The sequence below is a fragment of the Emydura macquarii genome, unplaced genomic scaffold, assembly GCF_026122565.2.
Source record: "Emydura macquarii macquarii isolate MOO-44397 ecotype Brisbane River unplaced genomic scaffold, CSIRO-AGI_Emac_v2 contig_1253, whole genome shotgun sequence".
Classification (NCBI taxonomy): Eukaryota; Metazoa; Chordata; order Testudines; family Chelidae; genus Emydura; species Emydura macquarii.
In genome coordinates, this window is record NW_027131390.1 from 20,341,633 (window position 1) to 20,363,149 (window position 21,517).

The following is a 21,517-nucleotide window of genomic DNA, read 5'->3' on the forward strand; positions in this document are numbered from 1 at the left end:
CCTCCCCAAAAGGAGTACTGCTGTGTTGACTGGAGGCCGTCTCCCATTGACGCAGTGCAGTGAAGACACCATAGCAGGGCAACGTAAGTAAGTCGATGGGAGATACGCATAATGTAGCTTGCATATCTCCCATCAACCGCCGGTGGCAGTCTAGACCAAGCCTAAGTGCATGCAGGATCAGGGCCAAAGTGAAGGATTCTCTGTTTCAAGGTAAAACACATTATAGAGGAATCTGAAATCACTATTTCTCAGTGTGTAAAAAGTCAATTGTTCAAGAGAAACTGAACTCAGTATGATGGATGGTAAACAAAAGAGGAAACTTTTTTTTTTTTAAAGTAATGCTTTCTGAGTTCTTATAGTGTAATGACCTTTTTAAAAGAAACTTCAGTTTATCTTTAAGAGAAATCCTGCCATCTATTCAAATATACAAGTGAACCAAATAGTTTTGTCTAGCTTTTTAAATAATATTCTCCCTTCAGATGTAACGTAAGCTACAGAAACAGATCTTTTAGTATTAGTTTATGTTGCCTATTCTTTTTAATTAAAAAATAAATGGTACTCACTGATAACATGAACCAGAGTTCTTGTGGGTAGAGGCTTACCTGATGATAGAATTTTTTTTTAAAAGAAACAGCAGTCAAATAAGTGGAAACACTAGACCTTACTTAAGACTTTAAAATTGGCATAGCAGAACCTAGACCAACGAGGGTGAGAAATTATGAAAGAAACCGATGCTAATTTTGAAAAGAAAATTCATGTTTTATACAATGCTGATTCTGCAAAGATTGATTTGTAGACTGACTTATTTAATGTGGGTATTTAAGTAGTACATCATCAATACCTTACACCTTCCCTTTTACAAATTCTTAGGAATTTTTTTAATTATTTTCCAGGTCAATCTGTAAATAGAAACCTAAATTAACATGCCCCAGATTTGAAATGTATTGTGCTGCCTTCCTAAAATGGTCTCATGCCCCATTAGTCTGTCTAAAATGGTATAATAAAGACATTTCAGGGTGTGTTCATAAATGCAGATACCACAGTAAGTCCGTCAGTACACAAAACATTCTGCCAGTACAGTTTGTGTCCAGCTGATCTGTACTCAAAGCCAAAGCTATCTTAGCAGCTTTACTAATTAGTTCTATTAATAATATACTAATATTAGTTGCTGGATTCAAATTCTGACATGGGGAGCCAGGGAGAATTAATTCAGATGTACTGCCTGACACACTAATCTTCGTTAGGGATTAAAGATTTAAGGCTCCCCTCCACTTATGCAGGTGGAGAAATGCAGATATCAGAAAGTGGGTTGGCCAAAGGGAGTAACAGTTCCATAGCATGCTTCCTCCTCCCCGTTTCCCTTCCCCCCCCCCCCCCCCCCAAGAATCCAGAATTCACACTGCATTCCTGGAATCAATATTTATCCCTGTGGCAATTTATCAGGTACCTCCCCTCACCTACTCATGCCTATCTATAACTTCACTTTGGTCATGGTCTTTCAGATAGTTTTCAATGCACATTAATGATCCTATCTCAGGAAATCTTATGGGGGATGGGAAACAATTCAAATGCTTTAGGAAAACAAATATCTAACTTATTCCCTTCACCCACTCCATTTGTGCTTCTAGTAAAAAAAGCAACCAGGTTTGCTTGGCAAGATTTAAATTCACAGTGCTTGGTGCACATTTCTACTAAAATAACAGAACATCTAGATGATAAAGGAATCAAAAGTTAGATGTATAGGACAGTATTTGCCAAGATCACACTTCCTTTCTAAATTGCTACATTTGCTTTGATAAAAACTCCAGAACTACCAGATACAATAATTGGTGGCCTATTTTCTTGTTATCTGTCTTCTGAGCTGGCTGGTTTGTATATGTTCAGAATTTTCAAGTACTCCTTTAATTGCTTTCAGTCACTTTCTACAAGGTCTTCCAAATTTAAGAAAGTTAAGAAGTTTGGACAAGTTATCACTAGCATATCCTTCTGTATTAATGGACTTACTTAGGCACATATTTTTAAAGGTATTTAGGTTTTTGGTTTTGCAACGATGAATGGCTCAATGCCTTTAAAAATATGGGCCTTGCTGTTTTTTATCTTACACTTTAAGCGTCTTTGTTACCTTTAACCCCAATTTGGCCAAGAATTTCAAATTGATTAATTATTTTGGGTGCTCAAATGAAGACACATACTGGGAACTGATTTCCAGAAAGTCTGAGCACTTGCCCATTGAAAGTCAGATCTGTCCAGCTGGTAGTCAAAGTCAGTTATTTTTTTAAAAATTGGCCTTTCTGTGCCTTACTTTTTCTCTGCAATCTACTCCTGACTCTTGCTTGACTTCCTTCCCTGTTTTTCCATTTGCAGTAGTTTGTTTAAAACTCAGGAAGTCATGTCAGCTGCTACTTGTGCCTTGTATTCTTTTCCAGAAAAAATTCTAGTCTTTTGCACCTTGACTATGGTGTGTGCTACAATTTCCCACCATTCTACCACAGTGATGGATTTTAATAATTCCCTTTACATACTAGGACCTCAATCCTGGAATTGAATCTGATGTCTAATAAGCAGAAACTTTAATTAAAGTAAAGTAATTGATCAAAGCCCTCAACACAGCTGTAAGTGACAGGTTCCTTTGGATTTGTTTCAGAATCTTATCCCAAAACATTAACTGAGGCCAAAGGACTGGAATTTTTATGCAAACTGACTTTCCTTTTAAACAAAGTAGTGTGTAAGTCTACCATGTAAGCAAAATCGGATCTAACAGGTACAACTGCTTCAGGATTAGCCTTTTACATTTAAGCACTTTTTAAAATTAAGACCCTATCTTTCCTGACAAGAGAAATCCAGACAGGAACATGACTAAATCATGAGAGGAACCACATTTGCTTCACTGAAAGAGCGAACTCAATAGTGATCTACTGGAAATTAAGTATCTTTTTCAAGAACTGAACACAAAAGAGAAGCCAAGATCCAGGAAGAGGGTTCACTTTTAACTGGGAGATATTTTATTAAATACAAAAAATTTAAGAAACAGTGAAGAATTCCAATGTATGTTAGCACTAAAACTATATTTCACGTAGCTCAGTTAAAAAGAGCTAAAAAATAACTTTTGCAGTTAATAGCCTAGCATTACTAGACACATGACCTCAAGCACAAATCAAGTTATAAAATAGTCATATACACATATTTCCCCCAGACATTTTAACATCACCAGCATATTCCTGTGTGCCACTTATCTTGTCTAAACTGGCTGCCTAGAAGAGCTGAAGGCCACTTTTTATTCTATGGAGGTCACTCTGGGTCCACAATAATCCTTCCATCACAGCGCCATTCAATTCAGGAGAGCTGCAGAGAAGGGGGAAAAAGAACAATTAAAAAACCTCAGTGATTTAAGAGCTCATTTGAAGAAAAATCACTTTGAAAAGCATTAATTTTGCCAGTGAGAGCAGGAAAAAAAGAGCTTGTGATGTGTGCCTCTTGGCACCACACTCTTGGCTCATTTTTAACTTGAGCTGCAGTGGCTGGAATATCCCCTGCCAATACTCAGGATCAGCTATGAAACTGCCTTTCCCTCAGTCCAAGTTAATACCACAGCTGCTAATGTGAAAGAAGGAAATAGGTGCAGAATTACCTGTGCAATACTATTTCAGCTGAACTACTCTTTGGAATCTGGAGCACTGATTTATCAGGCAATATGCTAATGCAGCAAGCAGTCAGCTTGAGACCTGCCTGTGCCAGGAGATATAGGGTGTGCACAAGAGGAGCAGGCACAAGTCTAACTAATAGCCTTGCTGTATCAGCCATTTCCTTGTTGAGGTTGTGACCACCCTGCTCTCAGCAAGAAGGGGTCGAGATCTTGAATAACGTCATGAACTTCCATCTGCTGCTGACCCACTATAATGGAAAGGGTGGTTTTGAAATAAAGGTGCAGCCCTGGGAGTCAAGACGGAGATGTAAATGACATTCCCGGCTCAGCCACTGACTCCGAATGCTTAGATCATAGGGGAACCTATTGTGCTTGCAGTCCTTGTCTGTAGGTGGAGCTCCCAGGCACTACCGCCATACAAATAGCTTACAGCAACAAGAATATACTTTTGTGTAAGGAATTTATTGTTCTGGGCAATGTCCAGTGTGCTGCTAGGCCACTTCCAAGCATACAAGGTGGCTCACTCCCTCGCAACAGGTATACAGAACTCTTTCTAATGCACAAATTATCTTCTATAAGTCCATTTTAACAGTTTCCTAATTCCAGGGAGAACGATTGGGGAACACAGGTAAGACACACTATTCCCATAAATACTGCAGGACAGAAGTGTGGTTGAAATGTGTCAAGACACTACCATGTTGTTAGATCTTCTAACAGTAAGTTTTACAGCTTTTCCTCATTTTCTTGGAGTTGAGAAGATGTGAACCACAGTTAAATTTAATAGTAAAGTGTCTAAGGGATTCACCTGAAACCTGGAGTCTGGGGCTATGGAAGGCAGAGGGAAAATACATGCTGTCATTTTCAAGTTTTTCTTCTCTTCATGCTCAAAGAGGGATCAAATTTCAGCTACAACCCAGTGTCCTCCAGAGTAAGTGTATATTCTCTGCTTACACACTATTTGATGTAACCCGTGCTAGATACACACTGCAGTGTCTCTTACCTACTGACATATCACTCAACAGCACTGAAATCCAATGCTCAAGACTATTAAAAATGAATCCTATTTCTGAAATGTCAAAACTACCATTTGACACGATCTCCAAGGCTGTGACACACCAGCAGCAATGCCCCACCACCCACAAAGAGAGCCCTTCTGGCTACCTTATTGCCAGCACAGCTATTTCCACGGCTCTCAGGCAAGTCTGGAGAAAGGAGTGGTGAGTCACAGAGTGGTGGGAGAACCAAAGGCTCTGCCTGCCTATATGCAAATAGCAGTTTCTGCCTGAGGAAATGGGAAGTGATTCAAGACTCAGCAGCGCCATTCCCAATCCACCAGTAGCCAGTGACATCCACTGAGTTGGAAGGCAGGTACAATTGCTCTTTTAGGGCCCCCAGTATTTCCTAACTTATCCCTTCTCCACCAAGCTTTTACCAGATGGTGTGTCCAAGTTCAATCTGTCCTCCACTGCCTGAGATTTTGGAGTTAATGGCCAGTAGCGAACCTATTTTTGCAAGTAAAAAAAAAAGGTGGCTACACATCACAGTATAGACCAATGATTCATCATACACCTTTTACAAGACTATGGAGATGGGTGCAGAAAGAGGACTCTCATGAAAGACTGAGGGTTACTTTCAATAGAAAACAATTCCCAACACGCCCATCTGCATGGCTACTTTTGCCCTGGTTTATCTATTTTTTTAAGAAGAGAGGAAAGGCTTAAACAAGACATTGTTTCCTAAGAGCACAAAGGAGTTTACCTGCAGAGGGAGATTTTCCTATTCAAATCCTGGTAATAGAAAATGAAGTTAAAAAAATAAAATACCTGTGTGTATGGAGGGCAAAGGTTTGCTACCCACAGTAGGCTTACATCCTGAACATGGCACTGTTGCCTGAGAAGTCACAACAACAGGCAAAAGTGTTTGAGTGTGTCAGTCATGCTAGTCTTGAATGGTTTAATGAAGGCATTTTAGGCTGTGCTAATACATACATAGAGGTGCATGCAGAGTGGTACAGAATGTTGTAACAATGCTACCAATGCAGTTATCTGGGATTGTAGCCATCCAAATGAAAGATTTTCAACGTAACAATCTAGACAATGAGTGCTATTGCAAAGGATTCATATAAAACTGATTACACGTGCTACTCAGCAGAGTATCTGAGTATGTTTCACATGGCCTGCGTTAATAAGAAATTAGTTCCCATGTACAGAAAGTTCATATTCCAAGGCCATCAGCACCATAACTAAGCTACCCTTTTTTTTTTTTTTTTTTTTTTTAATAAAATAAAAGGAAACTGGGACTTCAGAGAGCAGCCCAGCAAGCATTTGAACACAAATGTTTAAAACCCAGCTAGCCATAAACTGGAAGACCCACTAAAGAGCACAATCCTGCATTGGAAATGAGAGGAACTCATGGTAAGATTTTCAAAAGTGCCTAAGTGTCTTAGGAACCTACGTCAGTTTTGTAAATAGTACTTTGGGGTAAAACTTTAAAGCACTTCAGTCCCACACCAAAGTCAAAGTGATTTTTGAAAATGGGACTTGGGTGCTTTTAAAAGTTTTACTATTAGTGACTCAATACCGATAGCTCTTTCCACTTGATCATCAGCAAACAGGTGTTTGGCTAGAATAGGAATACTTCTGTTTATTTCAGGAAGCTCTGAGCAGCAACGAATCTAGAAACACTCTCATTCAGCCTTTAAATGCCCTTCAACTTGTCCCTTTCAGACCACAATGCAAAAAGTCTTAGCAAAAAAAGCCACTCGGATGGATCCCAGCTGTATCACACATAAGGAGAGTTCAGTGACCAAGGCAGATTAATTAATTTGCTTTCCTGGTAATGGAAAACTCCCATTATGCAGCATGGTGACAGACTTGGCTCACCTCTCCTCCCCCATGACACATACGCCTCCTGACTAAGAACTTAATTGACATTCTGTCATCCCCAGTACAATGAGAAATTCTGGGACCCGACACAGATACTCAACTCAAATATGTATGGCAGGATGTTTGCCCAGAGCAATTTTGTAACAGCGGATTAACTGCCATTCATAAAGTATGAAACCGGGCCAAGCGCTGAGCAGCTCATTGCTACTTGGCATTCAAGGAGAAAACTCCATCTAACATGATAAATACTGTTCTACAGCTAGTTGATTCTCACAGGCCTTTTCCTGATATTATATTTGCACAGACAACCACATATATGCTACTGGGGTAAAACCTCAAGATTTATTTAACTGTTTATCAGGATTCAACTCTTCCGGAGCAATCTCACTTCTCTAACATGCAGGTGTTTTGTTTCTGAAACAACAAGTCTGTCTACTATGTCTGATGGAAGACTCTATGGATGACTGGAGAACTATTGCAAATGGCTCCACAAGAGACTAATCTGAGCAACTAAGAGGGCAAGTGTGTTTGTTAGTCAGACTGAATTAAAATAGGTGATGATTTACACACACACACACAAAAAAAAGCCAAGAGTTTTAACCAACACCAGAAACCTCATGGAAGAAAAAGCTCTGTGGAACATTCAATACTTCCATCCCTTGAACTGTGGGCAAAATCACTGAATTTTTTACTTTGCCTGGCATAGTAAGGCACTTGTTTCTATCGTGTCTTTGTGGAATATATACTGTCCTGAGCCAGCCTTGCAGGCATCACATGTGTAGTCTGGCAAACAAACATTGCTGACATATAGCCTGGCAGCTGGAGGCAGGTCCTGGCCAACCTCTGTGGGCTGGTTTATGTTATAGCGATCAGGTTGACTAGATTGGCAAATCTGAGTGGGCAGAGAGGCTGTTGCTTCCAGTGAATTGAGGTAGGACCTGATGAACTCCAGTCTTTGAACAGGTGTGAACATTGATTTTTGTTAGTTTATCTGTAGACCCAGCTGAGTGAAGACAGCTATTGGTTTTTGGGTAGCTTCTAGGGCCTCTTCTCAAGTCGAGGCTTTGAGCAAGCAATCATCCAGAGAGGGGAACATTATGACCCCTTGTCTGAAGAGCTGAGCCGACTTTCAAGAATATCCATGGAGCCGTCGACAAGCTGAAATGGAGTACTTGATATTGGTGATGACCTGTCCCCATAGACCGCAGCCCTGCCCAGCTTCTCGGTGCTGCATGCTTGAGCAAGTACCAAGGCAGAGATGGTAAGTTTCCCTTTTGTGCCCCTGTCTGAGCCTGCCCACATAGGGTCTTTGGATTGCACAGTACTCGGGGTACCAGATGGTCCCACTGCCTCAGAGGTAGTCAGTCTCGGTGTGGTCAGTACCAATGGGGCTGACAGGTTGGGGAGCATCTCTTTTTTGGCAGGCTCCCAAGAAGGGAGGTCAGAGCCCATTTTTTTTTTGCCACCTTTTTGCCTCTCCTTCCTCTGAGAGGGTGATAGGGAATTTCTGTCAGACGCGACTGCTGCCCAGGCGGGATCTGTGATCCCAGATCAGAAGCTGGACGCAGAGACTTCTCCATCATGAGGAGTTTTAACTGGACATCCCTCACTTTCCTGGCACGGGCATTAAGATTATAGCCGTGGGAGCCCTTTTGCAGGATGTGTGTCTCAGAGACAGCGGATACACTGCAAGTGTCCATCCGAAACCGGGATTGATGACTGGCAAGTGAGGCAATGTTTAAAATCCAGAGACCTTAGAATAGGGTTTCTCCCGTAAGGGAAGCTAGCTACACTATATTAAAGAGTATAATAATAAGTGATACTTCATCTCCTAAGAAAGGGAAGGACTTTTTTTTTTTTTTTTTTTTAAATAAATGGGGAAGTGAAAGGGTAGTTAAACTATTAACTAATTAAACTGGGTTCTAAATCTACTACTCTAAAACTAATACTTACCTTTAGTCTAAGCTTGGAGGTGCTGCCAAATGCTCCATCTCAAGCCCAGGGCACTAGAGAAGGAACTGAGGGGGGTTTGGTCGCACAGTACTGTGTAACCGCCAGCGATAGTGTGAGAGGGCTACCGCGTATCTGTGACCCAACCAGGCACTGCTACTGAAATTCTCTGATCGCAGGCGCAGGGACGCAGATTCACCTGAAGCAGAGCACCCAAAGGGACAATCACCTTGAAGAACCTCAGTTACTACACAGGGTGAGTAATCTCTTTTTTGTTCCCCCAAGTGGCACAGATCCAGTGCCGCCCATTTGCAGCTTTAGGAAGTGAGCAGAATTTCTGGGGACAAAAAAGTGCAGCTCTGAGCTCCTAAGTTTCGTCAGAGACTGACTGGGAACTATTTGCCAAGGAGCATGGAGGCCATCCAAGCCAGCCAGAACTCAGGTATGCATGAAATGATTGACAGATGGGCATAACTATGCACTCTCCAATAACTGAAACACAAATGCAAGAGGGTTCAAAAACCTTCAAACAGCCCACGGTTGCCTTCCCAGCAGGTGTTAGTACTGCTCTTCCTATTGCAGGAGTGACCCCCTCCCAAGAGCAGTATGCGCTGTATTGTGCCACCAAATGCATACCTGACCTTACAGCTGTGGTTCAGGATGTGTTTGTTACACGATTTCCCCCTTTACCTTTCTCCAATTAAACTTTTAAATCCCAGCTTCACAGCTCAACAGCAGTTTGAGATGATGAATAGCAAACACAGGCCAAACAGGATTTCCTGAAGTGCAAAAGGAAAGGTACCGCTGGCCTTGGTTCTCAGGAAGGAATGCAGCACAGTATCTCTGTAGCAGACAGACACTTCCTGTAAGTGTCTTAGGGCTTTTCCACTGTCACAACAATACGATGGTTTACCTTTAACTGTGTGACAGGTGTTACCCCTGGGTCAAAGCCTGGCAGAGCAGGTCTCAGCACAGGGAATGTATTGGAGATAAAGGGATAAACAACAGACACTACAGCAAAGTACGTAGTTAGAAACACCACTATGCAGCAGTTGCTCCAGGATGGGGAGTGGGGGATGAGAGGTTTCCTAATACACAGAACACGGGACCGGAGGTAAGGAATTCCTAAATTCTAATCTCAATTCTGAACCAGACTACGCTCTGATGCTCCCTTTTCCCCCTTTGTAAAATGGGGAGAATGCCTACTCCATCAGGGGAACTGTGAAAATTAGTTCACAGGTGTTTAGACAATGCTAGCAAAGTGCAGATTGCTACAATTAATAGACAAGGATACCCCGTTCCTGCTCCCTGCTCTTGCCTCTATGAGCTATCATTTGTCATGAGTGCCTTTCTCTAAATTCCCTTCCAAACATTTCCTTGTGTTATGGGAGGAAGTGATCTGAACAGTATTAAGACTCTGCACTTCACCTACACAAGGAATGGACCAACACAGTGGAGGGGAGAAGCATTTGTTGTCATCAGCCTGGAGGCCGCTTTTTCATTCTCTACATATGTATTTTCTAGTAACATGAGCATCCTAAACTAGCCTAGTAGTTCAGACTAGAGCCAGTCAGAAGTGAAGCAGAAAAACAAGGTTACTTACCAGTAACTGATGTTCTTCGAGATGTGTTGCTCATATCCATTCCACTATAGGTGTGTGCACGCCTCCGTGCACGGCCACTGGAACTTTTTCCCCCTTAGCAGATCCTGTAGGGCTGGCTCTGGTGCCCCCTGGAATCCCGTGGACATGTCGCGGTATGTGAGGCACTGCCAGCCCTACGCCCCCTCAGTCCCTTCTTTCCTCCAACTCCAGCGGCAGGGATAGGGGGTGGGTTGTGGAATGGACATGAGCAACACATCTTGAAGAACATCAGTTACTGGTAAGTAACCTTGTTTTCTTCTTCGAGTGATTGCTCATGTCCATTCCACTATAGGTGATTAACAAGCAACATCTTTGGAGATGGGCTGGAGTTAGGGGTGAACTGCCTGCAGCACCGCTCTGCTGAAGCCTGCGTCTTCCTGCGCCCGTTGGACAGAGGCGTGGTGGGACGTGAAGGTACGTACCGCCGGCCTGGCAGCTGCTCTGCAGATGCCCTGCCCTGGCACTTCTGCTAGGAAGGCTGTAGACAGAGCTTGAGCTCTGTTGAGTGAGCTGTGGTGGCACCCGGAAGTGGTGTCTTCACCTGCTCGTAGCCGACTCAATACGGGAAGTTATTCACAAGGAAAATGCGCCGGGCGGAGACCGGTGAACCTTTCATTCGGTCGGCTGCTGCGACGAAGAGCTGCATCGCTCTCCGGAACGGCCTCATACACCTGATGTAGAAGCCAGGACCTCTCTCACATTTAACGAGTGCCGCCTTCTCTTCTCCTCCGAACCCTGTGGTTTGGGGAAAACATAGGGAGAATATATGTTGGTCACAATGAAACTGGAAAACCATCGTAGACCGGAAGGTCCGGTGCGGCCTCAGCTGCAGGCAGAGCTTCAGCAAAGCAGCTCACTGAGTCCCCCAAGGGCTCTCCTTCTACTTGCTGGTAGTGCTATCAAATAAAAAATTTTCTCCAAACAAGTCTGGCTTACAATCACGCTTGTTCTCTGGAGTAGAGACCAGCTGCCCTGCCTCTCCCTGTGGTTGGCGGAAACCATCACCAGGGACCCGGGGCAGGGTGGTGAACAAGTATTCAAACCCCTTGGCTGGGGTGTAATACCTTTCTTGGCTCATTTAGGTATCGGCTAAGAAGGAGGGGGTTTGCCACAAGGCCCTCACTATCTTGAGTACCCCTTTGTAGACCGGGAGGGCTACCCACACTATGGGGCCCACCGCTAGCACATTGAAGAGACTGTCTGACGCCCCTTTAGCTCCTTCGCCTCCAGTCCCAAGGCGGAGGCCACCTCATGAGCAGTTCCCAGTGTGCCCTAGAATCAACCAGGGCCCAGGAGCGTGCTTCATCCGGCAGGGAGAAGTGAGGGGGAGATTGGAGGGCTCTCTGCAGGCCACAGCACCTCTTCCCATCGACAGGCAGTCCCCACAGGAGTCCCTGCCTGTGGGGCCGAGTCATCGTCCAAGGGCGAATGGTGGCCCTTTCCCTGTACCCGAGGCACTGACTGCATCCCCGAGGGCATGACAGACTGTGGTCCTGTCCCCCCACCCCGGGAAAACCCAATAGGCCTCCATACTGCCATTGGGGGTGACCATTGCCTCTGAGGCCATCTGGGGCTACCTGCACCTGGGGTTCTGGCACCTTTCGTTGATGGTGGCTCCTCCAGTGACTACTTGTCCAAACGGCCACCGAGGCGCCATCAAAAGGCCATGGTGGGGCTGCCCCAAAGGTTTGCACTGTGCAGTATCGAGCCCGGGGGGACGGGAGGGGGAAGGCGGTGCCCCAATCCGCAGGTGCTCTGTCGCTTCGGAGAGCATCCCCTTGACGTTGATGACCTTGACTACCAGTTCAACGTGGGTGCCGCAGCCGGAGCAGGTGCCCAGACAACGCTCTGGCGAGCTGGGCTGATCAGAGCACCATCTCAGTACTGAGGACTTTGCGCTCTGCATGCATCTGGGCGCCGAGCCAAACTCCGGTGACCAGGTTCTGTGCGGCCTTGGTGCAGGGTGAATCCTCGGTGCTGAGTCTGTCTCCGGCAACCAGGTTTGGCACCGCCCGGCGAACTCCTCGGTACCGAGACTGTCTCCAGTGACCGGGATCAGCGCCACGTCATCGCAGGCGAACTCTTCACTGACGGAGATCGGGAATGGTGGGATGGACCTCACGCGGTGCTGGAGGGTTGAGACCAGTGTCGGGTGGGCGACTTTGCTCTCCGCCTTGATGCAGGTCGGTCCAGCGACCATGACCTGGGATAACTTCTAGGGGAGCATCTGCTCTACCCTAGGAAACCGGTCTGCAGATCTTCCTCCCCGTACTGGGGATCTCCTGAGCCATTCAGGGGGTCCCAATGCAGGCTTCCCCCATAACACCAGCCCCTTTCTCTCGTGGAGGCATGGGCGGTGGTGGCGTATGCAAGACCAACAAGGCTCTTGCCGCACGACGGCCTCTGAAGTTGACAGTGCCGGTAGGTGCCGAGGGGCTCCCCCACTCCCAAGAGTCGGGGAAGGCTCTCTGGCCGGAGACACTGGCTCAGGCAACGGGTCTCCATGATCCGACCTTGGTACGGATCGGTGCTCCACCCCGCCTGCTTCGATGGTGTGGGGGAGTATCCGCGCTCCGAGCACTGATCCCGTCTCTTCATGGTGCCAAGTCGGATCAGTGCCGACGGTGCCCTCTGCACTGACAGCACGGTGGGTACCGCAGCGGAGCGGGTTGGTTCGGAGCCGGTCGGAGGCTCCATGAGCCAGGCTTTCAGATGGATTTTCTGGAGGTCTGAAAGCCTTGCAGATCCATTCTTCTCCTTACGAAGGGCTTTCCCACCGCGCTTCAGGCAGTGGGGGTCACTCAGCGGGAAAGCCTTCCCGCTGGAAGCACATGGCTTGAAGCCATGAGACCGGAGCATACCCACTCCCGATAAAGTCTTAGCTAGACTATCTCAAAGTCTCTAACTACCAGTAACAACACTTATTAATCTAACTAATTAACACAAAAGATCATGCTTAAAGTTGAGAACACAGGGAATTAAGCTCTTGCACAGGCAGTTCCAGTAACCGTCACAGGCGGAAGGAAGGAACTGAGGGGGCATAGGGCCGGCAGTGCCTCATATACTGCGGCATGTGCGCGGGGCTCCAAGGGGCGCCGGAGCTGGCCTTCGGCATTTGCTAAGGGGAAAAAGGTTCCGGTAGCACACACCTATAGTGGAATGGACACGAGCACACACTCAAAGAAAGAAGAAGAAGAAGAAGAAATGTACTAGGAGAAAAACAAAACCACCTCCTTGGCTGAATACAGAGGATGCTTTCTGTAACTACTCTGAGAACCTAAGGCTCCCTGAAAGCCGTTACCAGGGAGAAAAGAAAGCAGAAGAGATTCCTCAGTATATAAACAGACTTGGCAGCATACAGTCAGGCCTGCCAATTTGTTTTAGAGGTTGCAAAATGAGCATTGAGATTGGAACATTGCACTCCAAAAGAAAGCTTCTTATCCTGGATTTTGACAAGCATGGCTGCCATTGACCTGAGGTTCTCATTATGACTAACTCATATCAAAGCACCATGTTCTGTCCTCCAACTTGGGAACTGGAACTTATTGATTGGTGCTATTCTAGGTGAAGTATTAGAAGATCAAACTGATGGACCAAAGGAGTCAATTGGATCTGATCTGCCAACAGAAACAACAAATCCCTGGTGTTTACATGCAGTTTTAGACATCAATATGAGTGCCCCATATTTCAAAATGAGAGCGTTCACCAACATAAGAGGGGAACAATCCCAAAATTTGCTGTTTTGAAGGGCATCTTTCACATGAGTTCTATCAGTCAAACTAGAGGAAATTTAAAGGCTGTTCTCTCGAGAACCAGAATTTGAGCTTTAGAGTGGGCATCTGGTTATCTTCACATTTCAAACTACAGAAACCATCAATTTTTTTTTTTTTTTTAAAGAAGCTCATTATTTCTGTAACTTAAAAAATCCAAATTAATTTAAGAACATTTAAATTGTCATGTTGAATCAGACCAACAGCCCATCTAGTCCAGTATCTTGTTGCTGATAGGAGCCAAGGTACTTCAGAAGAAGATGTAAAATCCACCACAATGGACAATTTGCAATAAAATACCTTTGGATGAAATTTCTTCCTAACCCCAGGCACTGCGTGATTGGTTTATGCCCTGAAGCATACGAGCTTTCTAAGTAGCATCATTTTGCAGGATATCTTTACTGTTGCACGAAAACATCTAATTTTTTGCGAATCCTACTAGATTCTTAGGTTCAGCATCATCTTGTGGCAACAAGTTCTACAAGCTGCACACTGGTTAAACACAGACGTTTCCTTTAACCAATTTTACATTTATTACACTTCAATTTCCTTTGGTGTTCTTTTTATATAAGAAACAGGAGGCTCCCAACTGACATTCTCTACGCCATTTGCTAATGTATCTACCTCTATCTCATGGCCCCTTTCATAAAATAAGCAATTGCTTCTAACCTTTGCACTCTCTCTTCATAGGGAAGGCCTTCCATGATTTCTAATCATTTCCAGTTCCCTTTTCTGGGCTTTTTCTGTAATATCTATTGTGAGATAGTTTCCAGAACTAACCCCAGTATTTCAGGCAACAATGTACCTTTGATTTCATAAAGGCATCTATCCTATTTTTAGTATTATTCTTCATCCCTTACAAAATACAGACTCAAATCTTTTTTACTTTTTAAAAATAGTGGCTTCCACAGAGCTGTCCACAATAAATCCATCTTTTTCCTGCATAGTTAGTTAGTTGAGAGCCCGTCAATGTCTACGAGTAGTTTGACTTCTTTCCTCAGTTGCATCTCTCTGCATTTGTGTATAGTGAATTTACCATCTTGTTGCCCAATTACCTGGCTTTCCTCACAATCCTCTAAACTTTTCTAACATTGAATTTGCAGGTGAAACAATTTTGCCACCTCTCTGTTCACCTGAGATTATAAACGTATACCAGGCCTAGTACGGATACTTGAGCAACCCCAATATTAACCTACCTCTATTTTGAAAATTTAGCATAAATCCCTAATTTGTGTTCTGTCTCCCAACCAGTTTGTAATCCATACAGTAGATCCTTCTTATAGTGAAGCGATTTTTCCTCCAACAGAGAAGACTTGTTCTATGTGTATTATTCTTTACTGGGATGCACAGAAGCAATCTGAGACCTCCAACCTACAGCAGGTATCGCAGCTAATCCTAGCATTTAACCACAAGTGAACATCGCTAATAGAAAGGGTTCCTGCCCTGAGGGCCTCACTCTAACAGCACGTCTGACTCAGGGCACAAAGAAAACAAAATGAAGATTACAAGGGAAAAGGACGGTCCCAATCTTCTAGGGCAACTAAATGTGTTTATCAGACTAAGATCTTGGTCACAGCCAGCACTGTGTCTCCCACTGGGCTGCGTCCACCCTACCCCACCAAGGAGTCAACATTATCTCACAATCTGGAGACTTATGGTCGGAGTAGCCCACAGTGGACAAGGCAGAACACACGTGAATGAGAGGTGGAAGTTGCCATGCACCAGAAAATGGTTCGTCACTCAAGGAGGCACAGTTAAAAGCACTGGTTCCAGCACCTACTCCAGTGGCTCTGTATGTGTACTTATGGCACTCAACTGAGCTGTGAGCCACTGCCCATGTTCTTGTCATGAGCAGGTGAAGTCCTCTCCAACAGGAGAGCCACACTTAGACATACCTCAAGATCGGGTTTAAGAGCCCAGTTCCTGGAAGTGTATTGTTTTAGCTTTTCCCCCTTGGCAAAGTGCCATGCTGCATACAAAAAGTCCCTTATTCAATCTGTAATAATAGTACATAAAGTGTATGTCATGTGTTACTTCAGGCTCAGTGGAGTGGGTGTAAAGGACCACATTCTGGTCCTAACTCAACCTTTCCAGGGCTTGGGGCTGATGAGCTGAAGCCAGCCTCAGTCAGCCTGCTATTCCTAATCTGACCTCACCCAGGGGACAAACCCTAGAAGCCAGATACAAGCAGCAACGTGGGTAGCTCTGCAGTGTGACCTTTCTGGCAGCCATGGTCACCCATACTCTGCGCTAATTCAGAAGGAGAAGAAGTAGATGTCAAAAACTCACTTTCTGTCTCTTTACATCACAGCTGTGCTGGAGCTCAGGATAGAAAGAGCTGAACTAGGATGCACACCTGTGTAAATGGTGTAGGGGAATTAGTATTTTCATCAGGTTGCTTAAACATTAAAGTATCTTTTGTGTCCAAAGATGGCCCACAGTCTGCCATGCTGACTTCATAGGGCCTATGGAATTAACTATCCAGATAGCAACAGACTGCCTAATATGGTACAATACATGAAAACAAGCTAAACTCTCCTGTCCTGTTGATCTGACCTCATCATCCTCCCCTTAGGATTCACGGGTTCCTCCTTGCATGGCATGTCAAGTTTAAAGTTCTTGTCCTCGCTCTTCAAGGCCCTATCACAACTTTGCCCTGATCTACATCTCACTCCTCATCTCATCTTTCCCCATCCCTTCACCTTCATCAACAATGCCATCCCGACACCCAGTTTGTCATCTTTTCCCACTCCTGTCTGTGTCCTACATACAATATGAAGAAATACCCTCCCATCATTCAAATTCACATCTTCTCATTTAAATCCTTTCTAAAGACTCACTTCTTTTGCAATGCCTACCAGGAGCTCATATAAAAATTCCAACCTCATCCATCCTCTGGGTTTACCAGGGGGTCCAGACTTCTGTGTCTATCTTATTAACTATAAGTTTCAGGGTGGGACTGTCTTATGTATCTTGTACAGGGTAAAGCACATAGACAATGCCTACTCACAAAACTATTTAACTCTTTGAATCTTTTACACTGTCCTAAAATTGCCTACAAATATAGAGAATGTAAAAGCCAAAAAGATATCATTATGAATAATGATATGACACTAAGAAAAAACTAAGGCTTTTTGGAAGCATCTCCCGATAGCAACATCTATCTATTAGATTGTGGCTGTCTCACAAGGGCAATCGGAAACCTCTTCCCTACTGCCATTTTAAAATGTGACAAAGAATTCTTATTCAAGAATGTCTCCCAGCAACTCACAATTTTTACAAGCAATACCTCAGATACTCGTGGTAATTTCAACATCAAGTATTGTTCCACTGCTAATTGTTTTCATTATATTTTAAATAAAACATCCTATAAACTAAATTGCAGAAGACTTTGGAGAAAAATATTGAAGAGAACAAGCTGCACTGAGTGCAGGATGGACTTCATGTGGTCTAGTAGGCCTTTTCAATCTTGGATTTCTAGGATACAGATATACTAGTGTAGCATTGCTGTGCACTGTTACACTGCTGCCAAGTTCCACCCCAGAGGTGGCTGCACTTCAGCAGTGGGCAAAGTCATCTCCGTGGATAAAACAGTTTGCTAATTGCGTAGGTACCACTGTGATAAGAGGCACTCAAGAATTGTAAGGAACAGATTCATAGATTATAAAACTGGAAAGGACTACAGTGATCATCTAGATTACACAAAGCAGGCAGCAACAGCTGCATGTCTTCTGCAGTGCAGTGTTATGTGAGGGCTAGTTTCTACTGTGTTGTAATTGCAAGGAGCTGCAGCTGAAGTCAGCTGTTAGGTGATTTCTTCAGGAAGGCAGCTGCATCCTATACGTCACTTGCCCTCTTCCTCTTTCGCTTACAAGAGATGCTGGGGAATGCAGACCTGAAGATAAAAGTGGTAAATAACCCTCACTCCCAACCACAAGACATTAAAGAAAAAAGCCTGAGTCACAGAGAAACAGCATTTTCAAAGGTATCATTAGTTGTATGTAATTGGTTTTACTTATGGTTGCTTCTATGAACACCACCAGTAAAAGCAACCCGCAAGTATTACCACAAAAGTTTCCCCAGCCCACTGGGATCTTATCTCAAGAAGCAGTTACGCTCTCCTCTGGGTTGGCTGTAGTCTTTCATACCATAAGAAAGACTGACCGGCATCCCTCTTCCCCACTCCACTCTTAACAAAATACTCACCCACACCAACAACTCTGCCACAAATTCACACTTAGTACCGAACTGAGACCTCTATTCTGCTATCACCTATTACATTCACTTCTTCCACACCCTTGCAACAACAAATTACTGAGCACTGACAATAATTATACATCAAGAAACCAAAAAAACTCAAACATCCCTCCCAGAAACTTACAAAACGAGTACCTCCCCCACAGCTCTCTAGATAGATGTAGATAAACAAGAAGCCATTTGTCATTGGTTATTCTATGATTGGGAGGAGAATCATTATGGGGATTTCAGTGGGAATGATGCATGCTCCTAGGGAACATTTTGCTGCAGGCAGGAAGTTAGCAGGGAGTTTGAAAGTACAGAGAAAAAAGCTAAAATTGGTCAGATCCCCATGCTATTGTTTGTGACACCCTGGAGAATTCCGTGGGCTTTCACTCAGGCATTTTTAAAAGTCTGTATAACTTTGTGGTGGAAGTGAGGGCACCACATGCATATATATGTGCACGTTATGGCTCACTGCAGTGATAGACAATGGAACGACACAATCTAAAGGTCACTATATAAAGAATCTGCCAGCACAGTAAGCATCCCTGTAAAGCTAGTTTAGGTTTCATCCTCCAGGCTCAAGCAAATGTACATATCCACTTTTCAGCAAGTTTTCCTACCAACAATAAAACCTTATTCCAATCTGGTTATCGGTCACTTATTCTCCAGTGAAGGTAAGGGCTGTGGATGAGTGTGCAGTGAAGATATTGGGGGGGGGGGCGGGGCGGCGGCGGCGGGAGGAGTTACAATACTAGCTTAAGAACTCAGCTGAAATTTTAAGGCTTCTACCAAGTTAGTCAATGTTCTATTGTTACAAAACTATGCTAAACAGTAAATATTCTAGTTATCTTAAAGTAGAAAGTTAATGTGTCCTTAGTTTTAGCAAAACTTTCTTATGAGTAATTCTCCAACAAACTAATTTCTGTTCTGTTCTCTGTTGTGGCGACAGCATGTGATTGCTGTTTGGCATGCTGATGAATCAACCTACCATTTGACTATGGACATTCCTATCCTACAGGAATGATTTTTTTAAATCTCTGCCTTGTTTTATGTGTTTAGCAAAGTTCACCCCTCATTTCAGTCTATGGAAAACACAGCAGACTGTCAGAGATCATCTGTGGACAGACAGAATAGAGCATTTCTTCTAATTTTGTTGTATGGGGTGAAGTCACATAACTCCTAAAGTAGGGAAGCATAGCAAATGACTTATGAAGGCCTTTCTGTTCAAAGATACAGACAAATATATCCTGTTATGGCTCATGTCCATTCCACATTAGATGTGCACACACTGCGTGTACTGTCACCAGAAATTTTCCCTCAGCAGGACCTGTTGGGTCAGCTCTAGCGCCTCTTGGTGCCACCTGCTCATGCGCTGGTATAAGGGTCCTGGCCATCCCTGCACCCTCTCAGTTCCTTCTTGCCAGCTAACTCCGACAGAGGGGCAGGAGGGTGGGTCATGGAATGGACATGAGCAACACATCTCGAAGAACAACAGTTATGAAAAGGTTAGTAACTGTTTGTATCCCTTTGAATGCTTGCTCATGTCCAGTCCACGTTAGGTGACTTACAAGCAGTGTCTGCAGAGATGACTCAGAGTTCATGAACATGCGGATTGCAACACTGCTCTTCCGAACTTGGCATCATCTCTGGCCTGCTGGCTGATGGTGGGAGGAGAAGGTACATACCAATGAACGCGGTCTGTTGCTCTGCAGATGTCTTGGATCGGGACCTGGGTCAGAAATGCATCTGAAGAAGCCTGAGTTCTTGTTGAATGGGTGGTCAAGATGGCAGGAGGTTGGATGCCTGACTGCTCACAGCACATACGAATACAGGAGGTGATCCAGGATGAAATCCTCTGGGGTGAAATAGGTAGGCCTTTCATCCTATCTGCTACTGCCTCAAAGAGCTCTGTGGATTTACAAAACGGCTTGGTCTTCTCAGTGTAGAAGTGCATCTAACATCCAGCGAGTGGAGACACTGTTCCTTTGCATTCCTGTACAGTTTTGGAAAGAAAACTACCAGGAAAATAGCCTGTTTACTATCAATTTGCAAGACCAACTTTGGAAGGAACGCTGGGAGGGGGTGCAATTGAACCCTTTTCCTTAAAGAACACTGTATACAGGGGTTCTGATGTAAGGAGCCTAATTTCTGAGACCCTCCTGGCCGAGGTAATCGCTACCAAGAAGGCAACCTTCCAGGAGAGATACAACACAGGGCATGATGCCAGTGGCTCAAAGGGAGGGCCCGTGAGTCTTGACAGGACCAGGTTTAGGTCCCACTGTAGAATCGGTTTGTGAATTTGAGGGTGAAGTCTCTCTAATCCCTTGAGGAAGCAGATGGACATTTCATGAGAGAAGACCGGTTTACCATCCGCCAGAAGGTGGAAGACTGAGATTGCTGCTAGATGCACCTTGATTGATGAAAAAGCCAGACCATGATGTTTCAGATGGAGCAGATATTCCAGGACAGACTGGAGGGATTACCAAGTCTGAAAGAGACCCCACTGGGAAGACCACATAGAGAAACGTTTCCACTTAGCTAGGTAAGTCGTGTTAGTAGAAGGTTTCCTACTACCTAGCAAGAGCTGAACGACTTGCTCTCAACAGGCTAGTTCCGCTGTGTTCAGCCATGGAGCTTCCACGCTGTCAGATGGAGGGTCCTGAGGTTCGGGTAGAGTAAACGGCCGTGATCTTATGAGCTCAGATCTGGGTGGGGCGGAAGCAGCAGCTGGGAGCTATTGACAGGTCCAGCAGTGCGCTGAACCAGTGATGTTGCAGCCATGCAGGGGCTAGAAGGATAACCCTTGCTTTGTCTTGCTTGACTTTCAGAAAGACCTTGTGTATCAGAGGAATGGGAGGAAATGCATAGAACAGGCACTCTGTCCATGGAAGTAGGAAGGCATCTGAGAGAGCGCCTAGGCTGCAACCGTGTAGCCAGCAAAACTGCTGACATTTCCTGTTCCGCCGGCTCATGAATAGGTGATGGATCTGATCACCTCTGGGTGAAGGGACCACTCACGACGAGAAGAGAAAGACCTGCTGAGATGATCTGCCAGAGCGTTCTGGGCTCTTGCAAGGTAAGAAGCTTCACGGTGGATGGAATGTTTTACACCGAAGTCCCACAGGCAAATGGCCTCCTGGCACAACTTAGATGAGCACGCTCCTCTCAGTCTGTTGATGTAAAACATGGCTGCCGCGTTGTCCATGAGAACTCGCACAACTTTGGCCGTGATCTGGGGAAGGAACACTTGGCAGGCTAGGTGGCCTGCTCTGAGTTCTCTGATATTTATGTGCAGGGAGAGCTCTTCCTGGGACCACAGGCTCTGGTCCTGAGGCGCTCGAGCTGAGCTCCCCAACCTAGATCAGATGCATCCGAAATTAGGGAT

The 21,517-nt window shown here is 44.7% G+C and overlaps 1 protein-coding gene across 1 annotated transcript in view; it reads right to left on the reverse strand.

Annotated features, from left to right (window-relative positions):
• Window positions 1-2,974: 2,974 nt before the first annotated feature.
• LAS1L (LAS1 like ribosome biogenesis factor) overlaps window positions 2,975-21,517 on the reverse strand; it is a 60,682-nt gene continuing 42,139 nt past the window's right edge. Inside the window, exon 13 of the mRNA XM_067548302.1 lies at window positions 2,975-3,342. Within this exon, the coding sequence (XP_067404403.1) occupies window positions 3,252-3,342 (91 nt within the window). The 3' untranslated portion in view covers window positions 2,975-3,251. The remainder of the gene's footprint in view (window positions 3,343-21,517) is intronic.